Source organism: Sander lucioperca, chromosome 7 (assembly GCF_008315115.2).
Source record: "Sander lucioperca isolate FBNREF2018 chromosome 7, SLUC_FBN_1.2, whole genome shotgun sequence".
Taxonomy (NCBI): domain Eukaryota; kingdom Metazoa; phylum Chordata; class Actinopteri; order Perciformes; family Percidae; genus Sander; species Sander lucioperca.
The window spans coordinates 11328557-11346405 of record NC_050179.1 but is presented as its reverse complement, the minus strand read 5'-3'; the positions used below and the strand labels follow the sequence as shown (position 1 = coordinate 11346405).

The 17849-nt window shown below is 38.3% G+C and overlaps 2 protein-coding genes across 4 annotated transcripts in view; one reads left to right on the top strand and one right to left on the bottom strand.

The window, feature by feature from the left end:
- Nucleotides 1–6072: 6072 nt before the first annotated feature.
- hexa (hexosaminidase A (alpha polypeptide)) lies at nt 6073–13770 on the bottom strand. Of its 3 annotated transcripts, none has more exons than XM_036003014.1 (14): nt 13427–13769; nt 12676–12780; nt 12525–12590; nt 12210–12256; nt 12009–12119; nt 11828–11929; nt 11067–11199; nt 10605–10785; nt 10313–10399; nt 10138–10210; nt 9246–9420; nt 7543–7633; nt 7320–7427; nt 6073–7185 (listed from the first exon to the last, which is right to left on the bottom strand). In XM_036003014.1, exons 1-14 carry the CDS (start codon nt 13704–13706, stop codon nt 7122–7124), a joined length of 1623 nt encoding a protein of 540 aa, XP_035858907.1. In that variant the 5' UTR covers nt 13707–13769; the 3' UTR covers nt 6073–7121. The 3 variants fall into 3 exon arrangements, with proteins under 3 accessions (XP_035858907.1, XP_031138987.1, XP_031138988.1); XM_031283127.2 differs by lacking the exon at nt 9246–9420 and adding an exon at nt 7851–8031 and having other exon boundaries at nt 13427–13766; XM_031283128.2 differs by lacking the exons at nt 6073–7185; nt 7320–7427; nt 7543–7633 and adding an exon at nt 7893–8031 and having other exon boundaries at nt 13427–13770.
- A 614-nt stretch (nt 13771–14384) lies between these two features.
- arih1 (ariadne ubiquitin-conjugating enzyme E2 binding protein homolog 1 (Drosophila)) overlaps nt 14385–17849 on the top strand; it is a 24478-nt gene continuing 21013 nt past the window's right edge. The window contains exon 1 of the mRNA XM_031283129.2: nt 14385–14881. Coding sequence (XP_031138989.1) covers nt 14594–14881 — 288 coding nt within the window. The 5' untranslated portion in view covers nt 14385–14593. The remainder of the gene's footprint in view (nt 14882–17849) is intronic.

Here is a 17849-nt window from a genome sequence, read left to right as displayed (position 1 = left end):
CTTAGTATTTCTGCTTAAGTGCCATTTTGTAGTGCTATTTAACATTGTGTGTGTGTGTGTGTGTGTGTGTGTGTGTGTGTGTGTGTGTGTGTGTGTGTGTGTGTGTGTGTGTCTCCTGTGTAACATATATATTTAATAACATGTATTCATTATTTTTTACAAGATAATATATGTTTACAAGCAAATGTGTTATTGTAAATCTGACCACAATAGTCCACTACTACAGCAAGTGACTTGAGAAATCAGAAAAGGATTTATTGCCAAGTAAGTAACACTTGCCTTGGTTGTTGGTGCATAACATAAACATATTAAACATTAATATACAACAAACAAACAATAAATACAGTAAGAAATATTTACATATAACTGTTTAACATTAAGAAAAAAAGAGGTATTAGAAGTTGACAACTAGAACTAGTCAACAAGTGAACTAATCAAGTAGACACAAAACATTGCAATATGAATTATTTGTCCCACTCCTAGTACACATATGTTTCTCAGCTTCCTGTTAATAGGGTAGCCTTACACTCTGCACCATATTGGCCCTGTCGATGACACTAATGGCTTCAGGAGAATACAGCCACCCCAAATCAGTAAAGTAGCTTAACCTTCCATGAAATGTGGTCTCCTTCTATGAGGGGGATCACTAAAGGGGGTGATGAGAAGAAAAACAATTAGTGCAGAGATTGAAAGAGCAGCAACAAGTTGACCCTTAATTCCATTCTTCTGCCATATGGTGACTGCTCTCTGGAGCCTCCGTCTGCCTAATTAGTAATCCAAGTGCAATTTACTGTTATTGCAAGTGCACAACTCCTTGAATCACTAATGTTCTCACTTGTCCTCACTTTAAGGTATAAGACAGTGACTGGTGGAAAGAAATGTTTTTCTGTACAGGTCTGTCAAGCTACACTGATTTAGCCATTATTGCATATAGCTAATGACAAAGTTCAGCTCTTTAATCAGATCAAATGTAGCAGAGACACTAAAGGTACTGATGGGGCTGCCTGCCATGTCCACAGAATGATTTCTGTAATCCATATTAAGTCACTCTTGATTTTAGAAAAACAATGTGGTATTGAAAACAGAGCTCTTTCTGTTGGCCTAAACTGGTGTATAAAAGGATTACAAACTAGCTGCAGGCTACGAGGGCTATGCACACAGCTGTTTGAACTCAAAACCTGTTGTCTGAATACGTTTTATAATCCTGAAAGAAGGACAACACAGGTTAGATTTGGGGTCTCAAAGGCTCCAATTGTGTGTGTACATGTTATAATAGGATGCAGTGAATTAGCTTTATATTATGCAACTCAGTAATACAAGTGGAAAAATTGACTGCAGGGGTGCAATAGTAATTTATTTTATTCTCCTCATTGTGTATTTTGTTTAAAGTTGTTGTAATGCATGTTATTTGCAATTTGTTTTATTATTTATTATGTAAAGCACTGTGTTTTAAAGGTGCTATAAAAACTTGCCTTGCTTTGCCTTGTGTACACAAAACAAACCATTTGACTAGCTTACATGCCCAAAGCAAATTAACCTGCCACAGTTTATACACTATACACACCCTCCGACGCCAACAGGCCTGGTAGCTGGATGTAAAACTAGTTTAAACCATTTTAAACAATTTCACTTCCTAACTTGGACATGACAAACAGTTTGGGAAGTTTATACACACTCTACACAGAATGTGGTCCACAACACATTTGCATTTACACTACACTACATGTTTATATACCATCTAAACCTACTCTGTGAATAAGCCTAAAATACATATTTATACTGACCTAAGCAGTACTGAGCATGGTAATCTGGAGTCTCATATCAGATTACATAACACAGGTATTACTGTGCTCACATGTCAGGGGTGAGCTGATTATCATGTTCATCACACTAGGAGACAGGAAATGAACATGTAAGGTGCATGCTCAAAGGTCATTTTTGAGACCTCTTTAAATGTGAAAGATGGTGAAATGTGTCTGTGATCGCTGATAATAACTTTACGCTGATATTATGTATCACCTAAGCAAAGCATAACTTTAAATATTTCCATAAAAGTGAAACCTATAGTCTTTTCTGTCTTTTCTTGACTCTCCAGTTGTTGACACAGGTAAGATGCTGCTGCCATCAGCAAAGTGCTGCTTTGAGGTTTTGCCTGGCAGGGATAACTGTCACGTTTCTTCACTCCTCAGCCCTGTGATTGTTGGGCAGATGCAGCCAATCTTTAGCAGCCTGCTGCCATGAGCCAACTGGATGATTATGTGTTTAGTGGGAACATTTATGATGACAGAGCCCTGCAGGTGATTGAACATGTGTCACAAGTAAAACCCTAGCTCAATTGCTTGGCAGATCAGACTGATCAGATAGCTTTTTATTAGTTTAAGAGTCATTACCTTTATACATATTAGGAGTTTTAAATAATTGTGGTTGTAGTCAGTTGCATTGCATCAAATATTAAAAGCACATGCACTGCAGCAAGCACACATGTGCAGGACATTTTTCTTGTCCTTCAGAGGATGCCCTTGAACACTAGATCTTTGTATCAGTCTAAGCAGCTTTTTTTCTATAATCTCCTTGAATGACAGCTATTGTCAAAGAGTGAGATTAATTTTTAAAGTTGTTGGCATTGCACACGGAGCAGATGCCTCAAGTTGCAAAGACATAAAAGTCATACTTGATTTTGTTTTTTTTTTGTTTTTAATCTAATAATGAGCTTTAAACCATAAATCAATCTACATTTAGGACTATGATACAACGTTTGGCATCAAAAAACAGACAAAACTGGACAAAAATCTCATCAAAATAAACTTTTGTTGTATAAACTGTAAAACTGTTTTTGTATAAACCTAAAATGCAAGTTACCAATTTCTATTGAATACAGGCAGTAAAATGTCCTGGCAGGATAATCTTATGCCTGCTCTGTTGTAACAGCATAAACTTCTGTTATACTGCACTCAGCATGTCTGATGTCTCTGATTTTAAGTAGCTGCAGAGAATGGTTAACCAAGCTTGCATGGTTAAGCTTTGTAGGTTCACCTCAGCAATTCATGTGGTCACCCCCAAGTCAGATGAAGTGGAAGGATTGAGGTGTCAGCACTATGGCTACCAGGGATTGCCCCGCCTTGCCATATGCTGCCACTCCTGTAATCCACACAATGAGAAAATCAGTTGTTTCAGTCTGTATCAAAGTCATGCCAGCTCAATTCAACAGGCAAATCCACATCAGGGAGAGAAAAGCCATGTTATTGCTGACAAAGGAACTGAGAAGCTTATTTGGTTATGTCCTGTAAATAAAAGCATGTATGTTTAGCATATACTGTTAACAAAACACTCAAAAGAAATTAATGGAAATTTTAGAGTCAATTATCACTGACATGATTACATTGTTTCAAACTTGAAATTATTTTCGAACAGTTAATTAAATAATTTTGTCACACCATTATCCATTGCCTTGTTTTTAGTTTTTTAGATTATGTTTTAGGTATTTTTAGGCCTTTATTTTTATAGGACAGCTGAAGACATGAAAGGGAGAGAGAGGGGGAATTACATGCAGCAAACGGCGGCAGGTCGGAGTTGAACCCGCTGCCGCTGCGTCGAGGAGTAAACCTCTACATATGGGCGCGTTCTCTACCAGGTGAGGTACCCAGGCACCCGCCTTGTTTTTTGTGTTGGCTTTTGATATTCTGAATAAATATCAAAAAGAGAGCCTGACATGCTTCAAAACTCTAGTACAGCAACATTTTAAGTTTGAAATAATGTATCATATTCAGTCTACTCTCAGTTATAGAAACGTAATAAAGTTAGCACAACTCGAGAATTTAAAAGCACAGCTCGCATCCTAGAGGTCCTGTAAGTGCACACCAATCAAAATGCATTTGCTCATTTATAGAGGTAACAGGAGGACGCTTCATGTAGCCAATCAAAAATTAAGATAATTTGGCCATTTGACTCAGTGGTCACAGCCTTCTCGTTTAAGCTGTCCTGGTCGAAGTCACTGAAAACTAGCCAAACATTGGGGGTCCCTGGGAAGTTGGTCTCTGGGAGACAGACGCCCTTTGACTGTGTCATAAAAGTATGCTCACAGGCGATGAAATCCGAGCTGAGTAAACCAACAGCTGAGACTGGAACATATATAGACTTACATATAACAGTACAGTTACAGTAATAAGATCATTTGGGTCATATCCATCGTTAATTTAGATCCGGTTTGGTTTCCCTTACATCTGCTCAAAACAGTGTGGGGGGAAAACAGATCAATATGTGTATTTATGTATCCCAAAAAAGTTGGCACAATAAGAAGTGTTGAGCAATTTTAAAGCTCCAAAAACAGTTCCCGAATGTAGGATCTGCTCTCCATGATTAAAACCAAAGTCTTCTGAAGCCAAGTGCCTCAGGCCTATTTCACCTAGTGACCACAGAATTAGTCTTTTGCACAGATGTTTTGTTTTTCTCATTTATATGAATGAATTTATCCTGAATGTGAGATTTCCTGTTAAACCAGGATGGAGAGATGGAGCATGACATGAAGTGAAGTGAAACTTTTGATCCAGCAAGATATCAGAAAGACTTTTATTTAAGTATTTGTAGTTGTTCTTCTATTTGATAAGGGATGGAATTATCAAACAAAACTGTGATTGACTACCAATTGTGCAAGTATCTGAAGTAATGTGAGTAGAAGTTCCCTGAAACCACTGCAGATTTAATTTATTTGATTATTAAACAGTTTAAACTCTCCAAGATGCATTGTAGAAAATGAGTAAAATAGACTCAATCATAGTGGCGCAGTAGATCTATTTACATATTAATTAATTGAAATCATGATTACATGTATACTCTGACAGGTAAATAATTACAACTGTTAGATTAAATTATCTAGAGTTCAATATTTTCCTCTGTGATAAAATAAAAGTTCATTTTCTGGGGGGAAAAACAAGTGTGTTGGATTCACAAATTTCAGAAAATAGAAACATTTTGTGTGTAAAGCATTTAATACATCATGACTATTACATCTAGACTAATGAATACTTGAGTAAATTCATATATTTTGGTGCTTCATTATGAAACTGCATATGAATGTTATACATACATGAAAAGTATGTCTCTGTAATGATTTAATATAATAATGTGTGTTTGTGTGTCAGGATTCTGTGTGTTCTGTGTTCTAATTTACATGCATTCTTATCATTATGTGGAGCATGCTCATGCCCAGGACAAGATGATCTCCAAAGCCCCCCCCCCCCAGCAGATAATGTAGAGGTTAAAGGGCATTTTTAGCTGTTGTAATTTATAATATATTAACTGCAAGCCATGGAAGAAAGTCTCTTGTGTAAATCTTCCCAAGGACTACTCCAATTTACCTCTCTCAAAGGTTTTCTTTTGGAGTTTTCCCCTTGCCCACAGAATGGTGTCATAAAAGGCTAGTTTCTTTGCTATTGTAATTTTTTTTATATTTTCACTGTCAATACATGTGCACACCTTGAAAGAATATCTCTCTTGTCCAAATAGGCAGTTTTATTTTTTATATTGTTAACAAAGCATTGGTTATGTGTTTTTGTCCCTATCAAGACTCCTGCAAGCCTTGGAAGAAAGTCTCTCCTGTGTAAATCTTCCCAAGGACTACTCTAATTCTACCTCACAAAAAGTTTTTTTTGGAGTTTTACCCTTGCCCACTTGAACAAACATCACTATGAAGTATAGTGGTAGTAAATCATCCAATGTTGAATCATGACGAGAGATGAGTTTTGAACTGAGCCATGTTGGTTTTGAAAAAGCGGACTTTTCAGAATGAAACGGATCACAGAGTGGTGTCATAATGGATTTTTTTTTTTTTTTTTTTTGCTTTTGTAATTTCCAATATTTTCACTGTCAGGACACCTGCACGCCTTGGAAGAAGGTCTCTCTTGTGTAATTCTTCCCAAGGGATACTCCAACTTTATCTCACTAAAAGGTTGTCTTACTCAGGAGGTTTTGTGTTTGAGGTCATATCAGCTCTTGTGGCATCTGGAAGCTGCTTTACATCTACATCAAACTGTTTTTGTATTTTAATTATTATAAAGAAACAAAAACGAAAACAAAACTTTATTCTTATCTTTATTCTCACATGCACAGTACAATGTAATGACATTTAATTACTGCATTTAACCCATCTAAGCAGTAGGAGCAGTGGACAGCTATACATACAGCATCCGGGGAGCAACTTGTGCCTCAGTGTCTTGCTCAGGGACACTGACATGTGGCCAAAGGAGCCTGGGATCGAACTGTCTTGTGGTTGAGGGGCAACCACTCTACCTCCGAGCCACAAGCCAACCCCACATTATTATTATATTACTGTTTCTCCATTGCAAATCTACTAGTTTAATTTTTGTTGAAACATATGGCACTTACTGCATGTCTGTTCATCCTAGAGGAGGTATCCCCTCTCTCCCCCTGAGGTTTCTCCCATTTTTCCCTGTTAAAGGGTTTTTATGAGGAGTCCCTACATTTCTGAGAATGAGTGTCATATGTTGTTATGAATACATTTAATTTGGATTGAGTTTCTGTGTGAAGTGTACATGTTCTTGTCATCTCTCCTTGAGTTTCCTCTGGGTGCTCGTTTCGTCCATTAAGACATGAAGGTTGGATCACCTGGAACACTAAACTGCCAATATCTTTAAAAAGGCTGTCAATGTGTTTGTTTTTCTGTTTTAAATTAGCGTTGAGATTAAACTGGCAACCTGCACACCAATAATATTTCATTACATTGCAAGAGTGCAAGCTACACCATACTGGTGTTCATATAATTTAAAATCTACATTCTATAATTTTGTAGTCATCAAGTACAATTCAACATGGCATCACAGTGCAGCACTTTGGATTCTTCAAACAAGGTTTTTGTTAACATTTCTTTATGACTGCTAAATATGTCAAATCTAAAATAAAACTACTCAAAACGTTATTACAAAAAAATTGAATGGGAAAAGGTAATGAGAGAAGTCCCTGAGAAAGCATTTTAATGTGTGCATTAAGACTGGAGAAACAATTTGTATTAAAAAAAAATTACACCACTTTAAAAGAAGGCAACTATGAACTTAATTAGTTCAAACATTCACCAGAAAAACCTTGCAATGTTAATCCATCCAACATCTTCAAACACCTTGGTACTCATGTTTGCAGTGTCCAACATGCAGAGGCTCTGCTCGGATGCCACGCCTTGAGGAGAATGGGAAGCAGAAACATGAGTATACTGTATAATAAAGGAAATATTATGAGAAAGAGCCCAGTGTCTTGTTAAGGTATGCCAGCACGGAGCCCTTTAAAGTTCCTGTACAGAAAAGCTTCAGTACCTCACAAGCTTGCAGCGAAAGTCCTGCAAGCGAGGAAACGCCTCGTCCACGCTGGAGGTCTGCTTCTCATCACTCCACAGTCTCTCTGCGGCAGCACTTGCCCTTGGCCTGTGATTTTGAGGTGCAAGCAGTGATTATTTAAATGATTTCATACAATCGTTGCTACACTTACTTTACTAAGTTCATTAGTTTTATGATTGCAGGAGTCTTTTTAATCTCATACCAAAGACGTGGAGTAAGATTGGTGGCATCGACATACTCCCCCCACATGCAGACCTCACCCCCTATCACCAGCTTCTTCTGTTCCTCAGTACCTACGAGGGGACGGTGAAAAGCTTTGCTTTAATACGATGGGTTTTAATTAAAGATAGGCTGGTTATGAATTTACTATCAATCAGAATCTTCACTTCAAATTTATCACACCACTTCAAGTCAAAACAAATCAAAGTTTAAACAGGCCTCTACATGCTCCCATCATTAGCACATAACTATGGCCAGGTTATATGTGATATTACTTGGCCATGCACACACCAGAAAAGTTCAGTGGCTGCACGGTGTAGTAGTTGCGCCAGTCCTGGCCATAGGCAATGTGGTTGATGTACCATGGGGCAGCCAGCAGGACCCTCATGCCAGCTTTTGTCATCCTACTGAGCTCTTCCTTATAACTAGCTGGGGTGCCCTTCCAGATGTGCAGCACTGTGTCCTTAGGAATCTGAGCAGGGTGACAAACAACATGCAGTCTTGCCCTTCTGTACTATATTGCAACTGACCTGTCTGTTTACATAATATGTAAACAGACCTATCAGACTATTTGATATTTCAGAAAATAGTCAAGTATACTGTAAAAACTCCCTAATGAGCTTTTGGAAATAAGGGCAAGCTTTTACCTGCAAGGTTTCACAGAATTTGTACCCATCCAATGGGGCAAAGCATCTGAACTCCAAATGGATTCCTGAAATTGGTTCTTATGCTGCAAAAACATACTCTTCCCCAAAACTAGGCTGTTAATGAACTAAAAACCTCGGCAGAATATCCTTCAGAATATCCTCACCATCTTGGAGCATGCTGTGCACAGTACATATTAGTACTATCATATAAATCTGAAATTGACAGTTGGTTACTAATCTCTGTTGAGTTTGGTACAGTATTATTATTATTATTATTATTATTATATGTAATACCATTTAGTACCATTACATTATTAAAGCATATTTGTTTTAATAATTTGTAGTCAAATCAGTTAGCCTTGACTACAGTAACGCACCATGATGACACATTGGTTATTCCTAGTTTATAAGCAACCTGAATGTAAAACAACTAAAGTGTGCTTAGATATATCTCTCTCCTTTCATGGTTTGATACAAGGAGTTTTATGATATAACTGCCATTAGCAATATTTTTATACTTCTGTGTGCATGTTAGCGATGGGGCATCAGACAGCATTGTGAGCTTGTACCACAGCAATCACATCTCTGTAGCTGTGTCCCAATTCCATACTGCATTCTAATTTTAAGTTAAGTACTGTTTGTAGTGTGTTCAGACTGGAAAAGGGATTTATAACTGCATTGATTTCTATGCTAAAAGATTTATGTGCAGCACATTCTGTATAAAATTAGTATACTATTTGGAATTGGGACACATAATATGTCTCTGTAACATTAATGCATGGACAACAGTCTTTACTGCCACCTAGTGGTATGGCTACAAATAGAACATTCTGTGATGCACTAAAGGCCCTGACACACAAAGTCGCCCTAGTTTGTGCGGTGTGTCCCGCCTTTTTTCGGCTGATTCAACATGTGTCAGGGCCTTAACACTCAAAACTCACTTGTTTGTGTTTATCTTATCTAAATTATTATTAGAGACAAAAAAACACCGCAGATAACACAACTTCAACTAGCCACAGCAAACAGGCTCTTTTCTGACCCTTGAAGGCGAGAGGCCACACAGTGTAGTAGCGGGCCCAGTTGTGAGTGGGCCCTGGCTGGTCCAGATACCATGGAGAGGCCAGAATCACCCTGAGCCCTGCATTAACCACCCTCCGCACTTCACACAGGTAACAGCCATGTCTCCATACCTCCACCACTGATAGAGAGCTGCGCTGCAACACAATGCTATAGACTATCAGACTTACATTAACTGGTTGTGTGATACATTCAATTGTCTGTATCAGACAATATACTGTTAAAAATTGTCAGTTGGTTCAAACCAACCTGCTGAGTTCAACATTATATTGTTATCTAAAAAACTTTTAGATTAGAGTAAGTGGATGCCTATATGAGTGTTAATTCTAATTTATTTTAGCCATAATAGACTAATTGTGTTTAAATGTGACAATTACAAGCCTGTGTGAACTCATTTGAGGCCACACTGTGACAGTCAGTATCTTATAGGAAAACTTATAGTGATTCACTTGCTGCAGAAAAAATTCAAGGACAAAGATGTTAAGTTTAAATATCTCCTTCAATTAATGAAGACACTTGGAGACAATATAAAATAGCTGAAATAATAATTAGGACAAGTACTAATAAAGCAGTGCTTGTTTTAGATGCCTGGATCTACACCAAACGTTACAATCTAATAGTTAAACTTCATTGGTGTAGATTAAACATAATGGGGCTGCAATGAAATAAGAAATATTGGCATTTCAAATATAGATACTTGTGATTATGTAAATTACTGCTTATCTGTAAAAAAACGTCAAATCTCTGCACTTGCAGAAAAAAAATGTAGAATCATATTTTAAACATCGTAAATGTATAGCAGCCTAAATAGTTATTTTATATCATAGAGGTGATATTTGTTGGGGTGTACTTACTCGTTCATGGTAGTCAAACACATCCTGCCACACGATAGATGTCTTCTTGAGAGCTGAAGTGATATTCACAATTCTGGAAATTGAGACATTAATGACATTTGTAACATCAACATGTTGATTGGTGCATTTCCTAGAGCTTTCTACATTATACAGTATGTTCCCCTTTACACCTTACTTCTCCATGTAGAATGCTTCCAGTTTGGTGAAGTCTCCTCCAAATCCCATCTTCTGCATGAATGCTCGGACATCGGGGTTGGACTTCCTATGGTAACAAGCAGTGGGAGTCTTTTTGTTGTTTTTTTTAAAAGACATGTACCTACGTCGACTACCTTTTTTCTTTTAACAAATGGAAACAACTGTCCAGATATGTGTACAAATTCAGTAACAATGTAAACAAACAATAGTGAGCAGAACCTGGTCAAATACAGTCAGCAGAAATTTAAATGATCTGTCACATTTCAACCTACCAGCAGGAAAAGTCCACCTCATCCCCTCCTAAGTGGATATAGGAATCAGGAAACACCGATGACACTTCTTTAAATAGTCTCGCCATGAACTGGTAGGTGGAGGGTAACACTGGATTAACAGGACCAAAAGTACCTGAAGGGGTGCTCCCTCTGTAGCAGGGCGTCAACAGGTCAGACTGCCCTGAAAAATAAATGGTAATCAATCAGATTTAGTTCAGCACTTTGTTTCAATGCATGTCTTGCGTTGTCTGTTGAGTGCAGGCATTTGTTGCCATGTAGAGTCCCCCAGATAAGAAGTGAGTCAAACTCTAGATTTAGTACATGATGCCTTGTTGCCATTTATAGTCTTGGTTTGCAGGTTTGGCAGTTGACCAAAACATACATAATGCCAAGTACTTTATATGTTAAAGATCAAAGAGCTGGGATCATTTGATAAAACAGTTGTTTCAGAGTAAATTTTACCTTTTCCCCAAGATTGGGTGTGGCCGGGTGAATCAAACTCCGGAAGGACCCTTATTCCCCACAGCCTGGCATGTGAGATCACCCTTCTCACATCTGACTGTGTGTAGATGTGAGTCATCGGATGGAAAGCCCCCTGAATCAGAGCCAGAAGCCTTTGTTCAGGGTGGATGCAACTTTTCAGTACTTTCCTACCTTATGAACCTACATGCAGTAGGCCTAGTTAAAGTCTAGGATGATGTAAAATAACAGAGTTACTTCTCCTAAAATGCAGATACAAATTATAATGAATGTGCAGAGTCATGGTGCACATGAGTTAAAGGTGCTCTAAGTGATGTCACGTGTTTTTTAGGCTACAACATTTTTTGTCACATACAGCAAACATCTCCTCACTATCCGCGAGCTGCCTGTCCCCTGAACACACTGTAAAAAACACGTGTCTCTGTAGACAGCCCAGGCTCCACAAACGCCAACAAAAACAAACTGGCCAACCTGCACCACCAAACATAACAAACAGTCTTCCAGCGTTCCAGCCAATAACCAACAAGAAGGATGTGGGGGTGGGGGTTGGGGGGGTTAGTGCACGGAAGGGAGGGAGAGGGGACAGGAGGAGGAGGAGGAGGGAGGGGCGAGCTAGCCTTGTTTTGTTTGAAAATACTTCGAACGTCAACAAAAAGTACTGTCACCCAACATCACTTGGAGCACCTTTAAGGTGGCTTATTCTTTCTCATTACTTATAAGATGGATTCATCCACATGACATACCGTACTGGAAAGGTCTGGAAATGTGCGGCTCTGGTAAGGGAAGGAGGGGTCATCAACAATGTGCCAATGAAACACATTGAACTTACTGTAGGCCATTGCATCCTAACAAAAAAGAGATATGTTAATACCACTGAATAAAAACAGAAGACTGAAGTTTAGAATTATGTCATCTGATTATTACCAGAGTCTTTAAAATGGCCTGCACTGGTAAATAGTGACGTGAAGTGTCCAACAAAATCCCCCTGAACTGAAACCGCGGGAAGTCGTCAATCTCAGTCTTGTTCACAAAATACTAAAAGAAAGGACAAACGGGAAAATATATTCGATTTAATTGATCCAAAAGAAAAATTTAGAGGCCTCACGAGTTAAAATTTTGACTTACTGTGCCAAAATCATCTTGATACACCAGCTGACTGAAGGTTTCCAGACCTGTGCTTAATCAGAGGATATATAGTAGATGATCAGCAATCACTTAAATCTGCACAGATAACAGTGGGATAATTAGTTATTAAATAAGCTATTGTGTAGCATGATGAATCCAGTGCAACTTGCTAAACAGGCTTTGATGGAACCTAGTCTTCCCTTTGCTAACTGTCACTAATTGTTAACATGTTTGTTTAATATTTTGTACTTTTGTTCACACATGTTCTTATTTTGTTTATACATGTTCTTAAAAAACTATGTTGGCTATAATCACCTCTTAGAGCACCCCACACGGTTTCCGCATTCAGAGATGCTTGTCCTGCAGAGACACTCAGATTGTCTGGAACACAAATAGGAGCAAGTTAGATAATGCATCACACTTTTACCTGTTGTGCTCTGGCTCAGATAAATGTGTCGATACTTACATCTCTCAGAAGAGTTCTCATTTGGGTAACTATCACAATCAGCATGGTCAACTCTGATCTCAACAGTAAATGGTTTATCCCCACTGAATCGCAGAACACCATACCCTGTTGGTCATAAAAGTGAAAGTATTACAGTCACTAGTTGCTGGGTTAAAGTTTTGTATAAGTGCATAGGTTGCCTGTGCACTTCCATTTTAACAATGTTACACTCAAACTGCCATTATACTATAACCTATGGTATTTTTGAAAACACAAACACGAAGCTGTGCTATAGGGGTCCATTGTCATTGTAGGTTTTTAGAGTTGGTAGACATACACAGGCAGACTGATGAACTGCTGTCTCCACAAAGCTCATTGATCTACTTTAAAAGCCAACATGACAAAGAACATTCAAAACAAGACCAGTGAGCACTTTGCTCTACATTTTTGTGCATCCATAATGCAATCACACATGTCTGAATCACTACTCTTAATGCTAACACTATAATACAAATAAAAAAATCCAATTCAGGACTTATATTTTGTACAGTATATGTTTTTATAACGACACATAGCTCACAGTAAATTCGGGTCCTATAGAAATTATAATATAACCTACTGCTGTCGCAATAAATACAAAATATTTAAGTACTGTATAGGCCCTATTTCATATAAAGACTTTAAGTACCTTGTAAATATTTAACTCTAGCAAAGTGTAAAATCTTACTTTCGTTTTACCATAGTCCTAATTCCACTTTACCTTATCACCTACCAGAAGTGTAGTCTGGAAAAATGAGAGAAAAATATCTCTTGAATGCAGCATCGAGAACAGAACAGTCCTGCTGTGCGGCTGATTGTCTTCCGTACCCAAAGTAGAAAGCCTTTGGGTTCAGAGGGTATCGCTCGGTTGAGGAGGTGAAAGACTGCGGTAATGGCCACACTCCCTCCACTGTGTGTAAGCTAAGTTGAAGGATAATTAGTAGAACCAAATTAAATTTTGGACGAGTGTATCGTCCAAAACTAACAATACACATGACTTCCATATTACACATTACTCATTCCAAAGCAAACTGCACTGCCAAGCTGCGCCAGTCAGGTGCTATGTCACATGACTGGGGCCACAAGGAAACACCCACTCGGTGTAACGTTACGTTAGGTGTTTTTGTTTTTTAAACTAAATTAAATGGTTCATACGGTTTGTAAATTCTGTATATCCATATTAGTACCCTGTGGTTTTATTTACTTTTTTTTTGTTTTAAACCGTTTAATATTTGTGCAGTTAACGTTACACAATAGGCCTACACAGCAGGAATTCTACTAACATTACTTCTACTTTTACGAGTAAATTAACGTGGCTTAGAGAGTGATGTGACGATTGAAGCAAATGTAAACTAGAGACTGTGGGAGACAAAATTACCACGAGGCTACACAAATAAGGCTGACATATACTGGCTGATAGAATATGACAGTTTTACAAAGTCAAAACGCCTGTGAAGCATTATCGGCAAGGTCAGAACCATGGATGTATTATAAGACCGTCAGAACCCATCAGAACCGTTGGCCTTGCCTACGTTACATTTTATGAGGGGGAGTGTTTTGCTGATAACTTTACCTTAAAGTGTTTACATTTGGCGTATAATAATTATTTTTTCTGTATTACAAAATAGTTACGAGACATATTCACGTACAGCTTAAGTGTGTCATATACAAGTATTTTATTTTTTTACAAGTTCCTGTACAGTCCATCTGACGTAAGGCCGTCGTCAGCTGGTGACGCTGTGTCTCTTTGTTGGCTTAGCAGCGGCGACGTTTTGTTGTTATTTTCGCTGCAGCTGAAAAACAGGCTCGGATAATTTTGGTTTTCGTATTGTTCCGCAATCAACATTTCACACACTGTAGACTTGGGTGTGCTTGTCACAAGTTGATAACCACCCTAGGAATGGACTCAGACGAGGGGTATAACTATGAATACGACGACGAAGAGGAGGAATGTAGCGAGGATAGCGCCGAAGAGGAGCCCGAGGACGACACCCTGGAGCTCGGAGAGGTGGAGTTGGTCGATCCCGTGGTGGCCGGTGGGGAGCGAGATGATTGCGGCGAGACTGGTGGAGGTGGCCACGGTCCCGGTGAGGAGGAGGAGGAGGACTACCGCTTCGAGGTTTTGACTGCCGAGCAGATCCTCCAGCATATGGTGGAGTGTATCAGGGAGGTCAACGAGGTCATCCAGGTAGGTATTCTGGTATGTCGGCGTCAGGAAAGACCGGGGTCCAGGCTTGGGCGAAGCATAAACAGGCCATCGACGTTAGCTTAGCCGTTAGCCTGGTAAGGAGTAGTTTACTTGCTGGAACTTGGCAGTTTCACAACAGTGATAAGATTTACACAATACTAAAATTTGTTATTTCTCAATGTAGCCAGCTCTCTTTTGTGTAAGTAGCGTTTAAAATGAAGACATGGACAATGTTAAATGTGCACATTTAAGTAACAATTTCCATACGAAGTTTGTGCCAGGAAGTAGTCTAATCCCTATTGAGAAGTTGGCAACGTTTGCTAAGCTAATGTTAGCTTGCTAACTAGCCAACTGTAGCTAAGCGTTTACCTAGCACCTTACTAGAAAAGCATATAACGTTCGAATTAGGTAACTGCCAAGTTCAACTCATAGGAAACGACAGGTGGAGTGCGGCAATCAAGTAAAATAAAGTGAACGTTTCGGAATTTATAAAATAACGTGACCGTTGACGCTATTTTAATGTTGGATGAAAGGCTTGGTCATCGAGTTGGTTAGCAAGTTACAAGCTAGGTTATTTACGTCAACAAGCTATTTTATCATGACTTTCAAAAAAGTTTTGGATGAATTGCACGAACGGCATAATCTAGCAACGGCTGAACTAGCTATATTTTAAATTAAATGTAAGAGAAACTTAGTGAAGCCTTTTGGCTTAGCTACCGTTATCATGGGCCTCCATTTCCTTTTACTTAGCTAGCTACACTTGAGTAACGTTACAGATTAAAATGGAAAATGGTCTTAATAGACCTGTCACTATTACGTTGTCGAGAAATAGTGTTGCATTTTATACAAGAAAGTATTCTGGGTGTCATTATTTCGCTATAAACAAGCCCAAAACCTAAAATGGGTAAATATCAGTACTGTGGATAAAGTACAGCTGCATGTCAGAAGATCTACCTACTTAATTGTTTTTTATGTTTTTGCAGCACCAACAACTAACTTTTTAAGGTATATAACAGCATCTGTTTTTTTTTTTAATTAACGGTTTCAATGTGGAGTATGTGACAGTAGTTCACATGTCAAGAGTGACAGGTTTTAAAGTTACAAGTGGCTGGTGGATATATTGCATCCCTAAAGACTTTGTTGACTCTCAAAGATTCCGCTGCAATCTTTAGAAAACATAACCGGCCAACCCTCCATGAAGATTGTCCATGGATATACTGAGTGGTATTTCTAACCCAAATTATATCAGTTAATAACAGTTATAATAGTTCAACAGCACCACAAACTACAGCCTCTAAAATTAGTATCACATTCAGAGGTGTCAAAAGTATTCACATTAATTACTCAGGTGGAAGTATAGATACGAGGGTTTAAAAAGACTTCTGTTGAAGTATCAACTCAAGCTTTTTACTCAAGTAAAAGTGTAAAAGTACTGGTTTCAAAACTACTTAAAGTATTAAAGTAAAAGTAATGTAAGGGAAAAAAATGCCATTAAAGACAAAAGTTTAGGCCACGCCACAGGGGCCTATAGTGCACTACCCCACCTCCACAAAAAAAAAACATTTTTTTTAAAGGCCATAATGACTATAATGTTATATTAAAATGTTAATGTTAAAAAATTTGGGATGCACCTGTTCCAGCCACATTTATGCCCATTGAAAATGAAAATATTTTAATACAATATTATGTGTACTACTGAGCATTAACATGTGTTTCATGAAGTGGAAGATATTATGACTAGTTGCCTATAAGTATTGTAATGGTGCAACAAGTCAAACTTCAGAGGCATGTTATCAATAGCCTTTATTGGAATGTAAATGTACATCCAAGCTTAGCTGCAGGAATCTGTGAGGGCAACGGATGTAAGATAACAAAACTGGACAAGAAAATTGCCGGTGTTTGGTTGGGACATTTCGCTCGAGTTCTCTTGAGTCTCTGCCACGGACATCTTCGTACTAGGCTACATACGTCTGCTATTTCCTTGCTGGAGTGTGATGTGATTTGTGTCATGTGCAGGTGCGATGGATCGCGTACAAACCAATAGGGTGTCGGAATGGTATATGTTTATACTTCTCATCCAACCACAATCAAATTCACTCTATCCGGATGGCGCGATTTATCTGGATAGGTTTTTGTTTATTTCGGGGTTTTTTTGAACGATGAAAAGCCGGAATGAAAACAAGCCAAACTGAAATAGGAGTAACAAGGCTATTTATTAAATTAGAGTAGAAAGTGCAGATAATTGCGTGAAAATGTAAGGAGTAGAAGTAAAAAGTCTCCTTTAAAATAATTACTCCAGTAAAGTATAATTTAAACCGTTAAGTAAATTTCTACTTAAGTAAGTTAACTAAGTATTTGTATTTTGTGACACCTCTGATCACATTGAATCAACACCTCTCTTTAACGCTATTGTAACCTTCATGATGGAAGGATTTATTGCAGTGGACTGAATTAGTTTTAGCTAGGTGTACCTAATGAACTGGCAACTGAGTACATTTTTTGTTATACTTTCTCTTGTCATATGTTATTGATACATTGCTACCAAATGTCATGATTTGTTTTATTAAAGTGTATTCAGCTTTTATGGTAGATTATGCATCTATCATAATTGTTTGCAAAACATATAGCACTACATAATACTTTAAATAAGTAGTAGGCTATATGATTGATAACTGCTGTTTGAGAAATGATTTAACCATTTTTAGAGAAACGTCAAATGCTTTGTTATCTTAACATAATAGATTGTCTGGCATCGTGATACACTTACTCCTATTTTCCACTGGACGCGTCTGCGCTGCGTTCCGGATACATCACGTCCTCCGTGAGCAATCACAGCTATTCAAGTCAATGCTTGATAATCCACCAGCTGCGCCACTGCATGTCCCAGAAGCATGCGTGATGCGGCTCTCCACTCCGCTAAAGATATGCGCCGGGTCTATTTTCACGCGAGCTGCGGGCCGTTCAGACA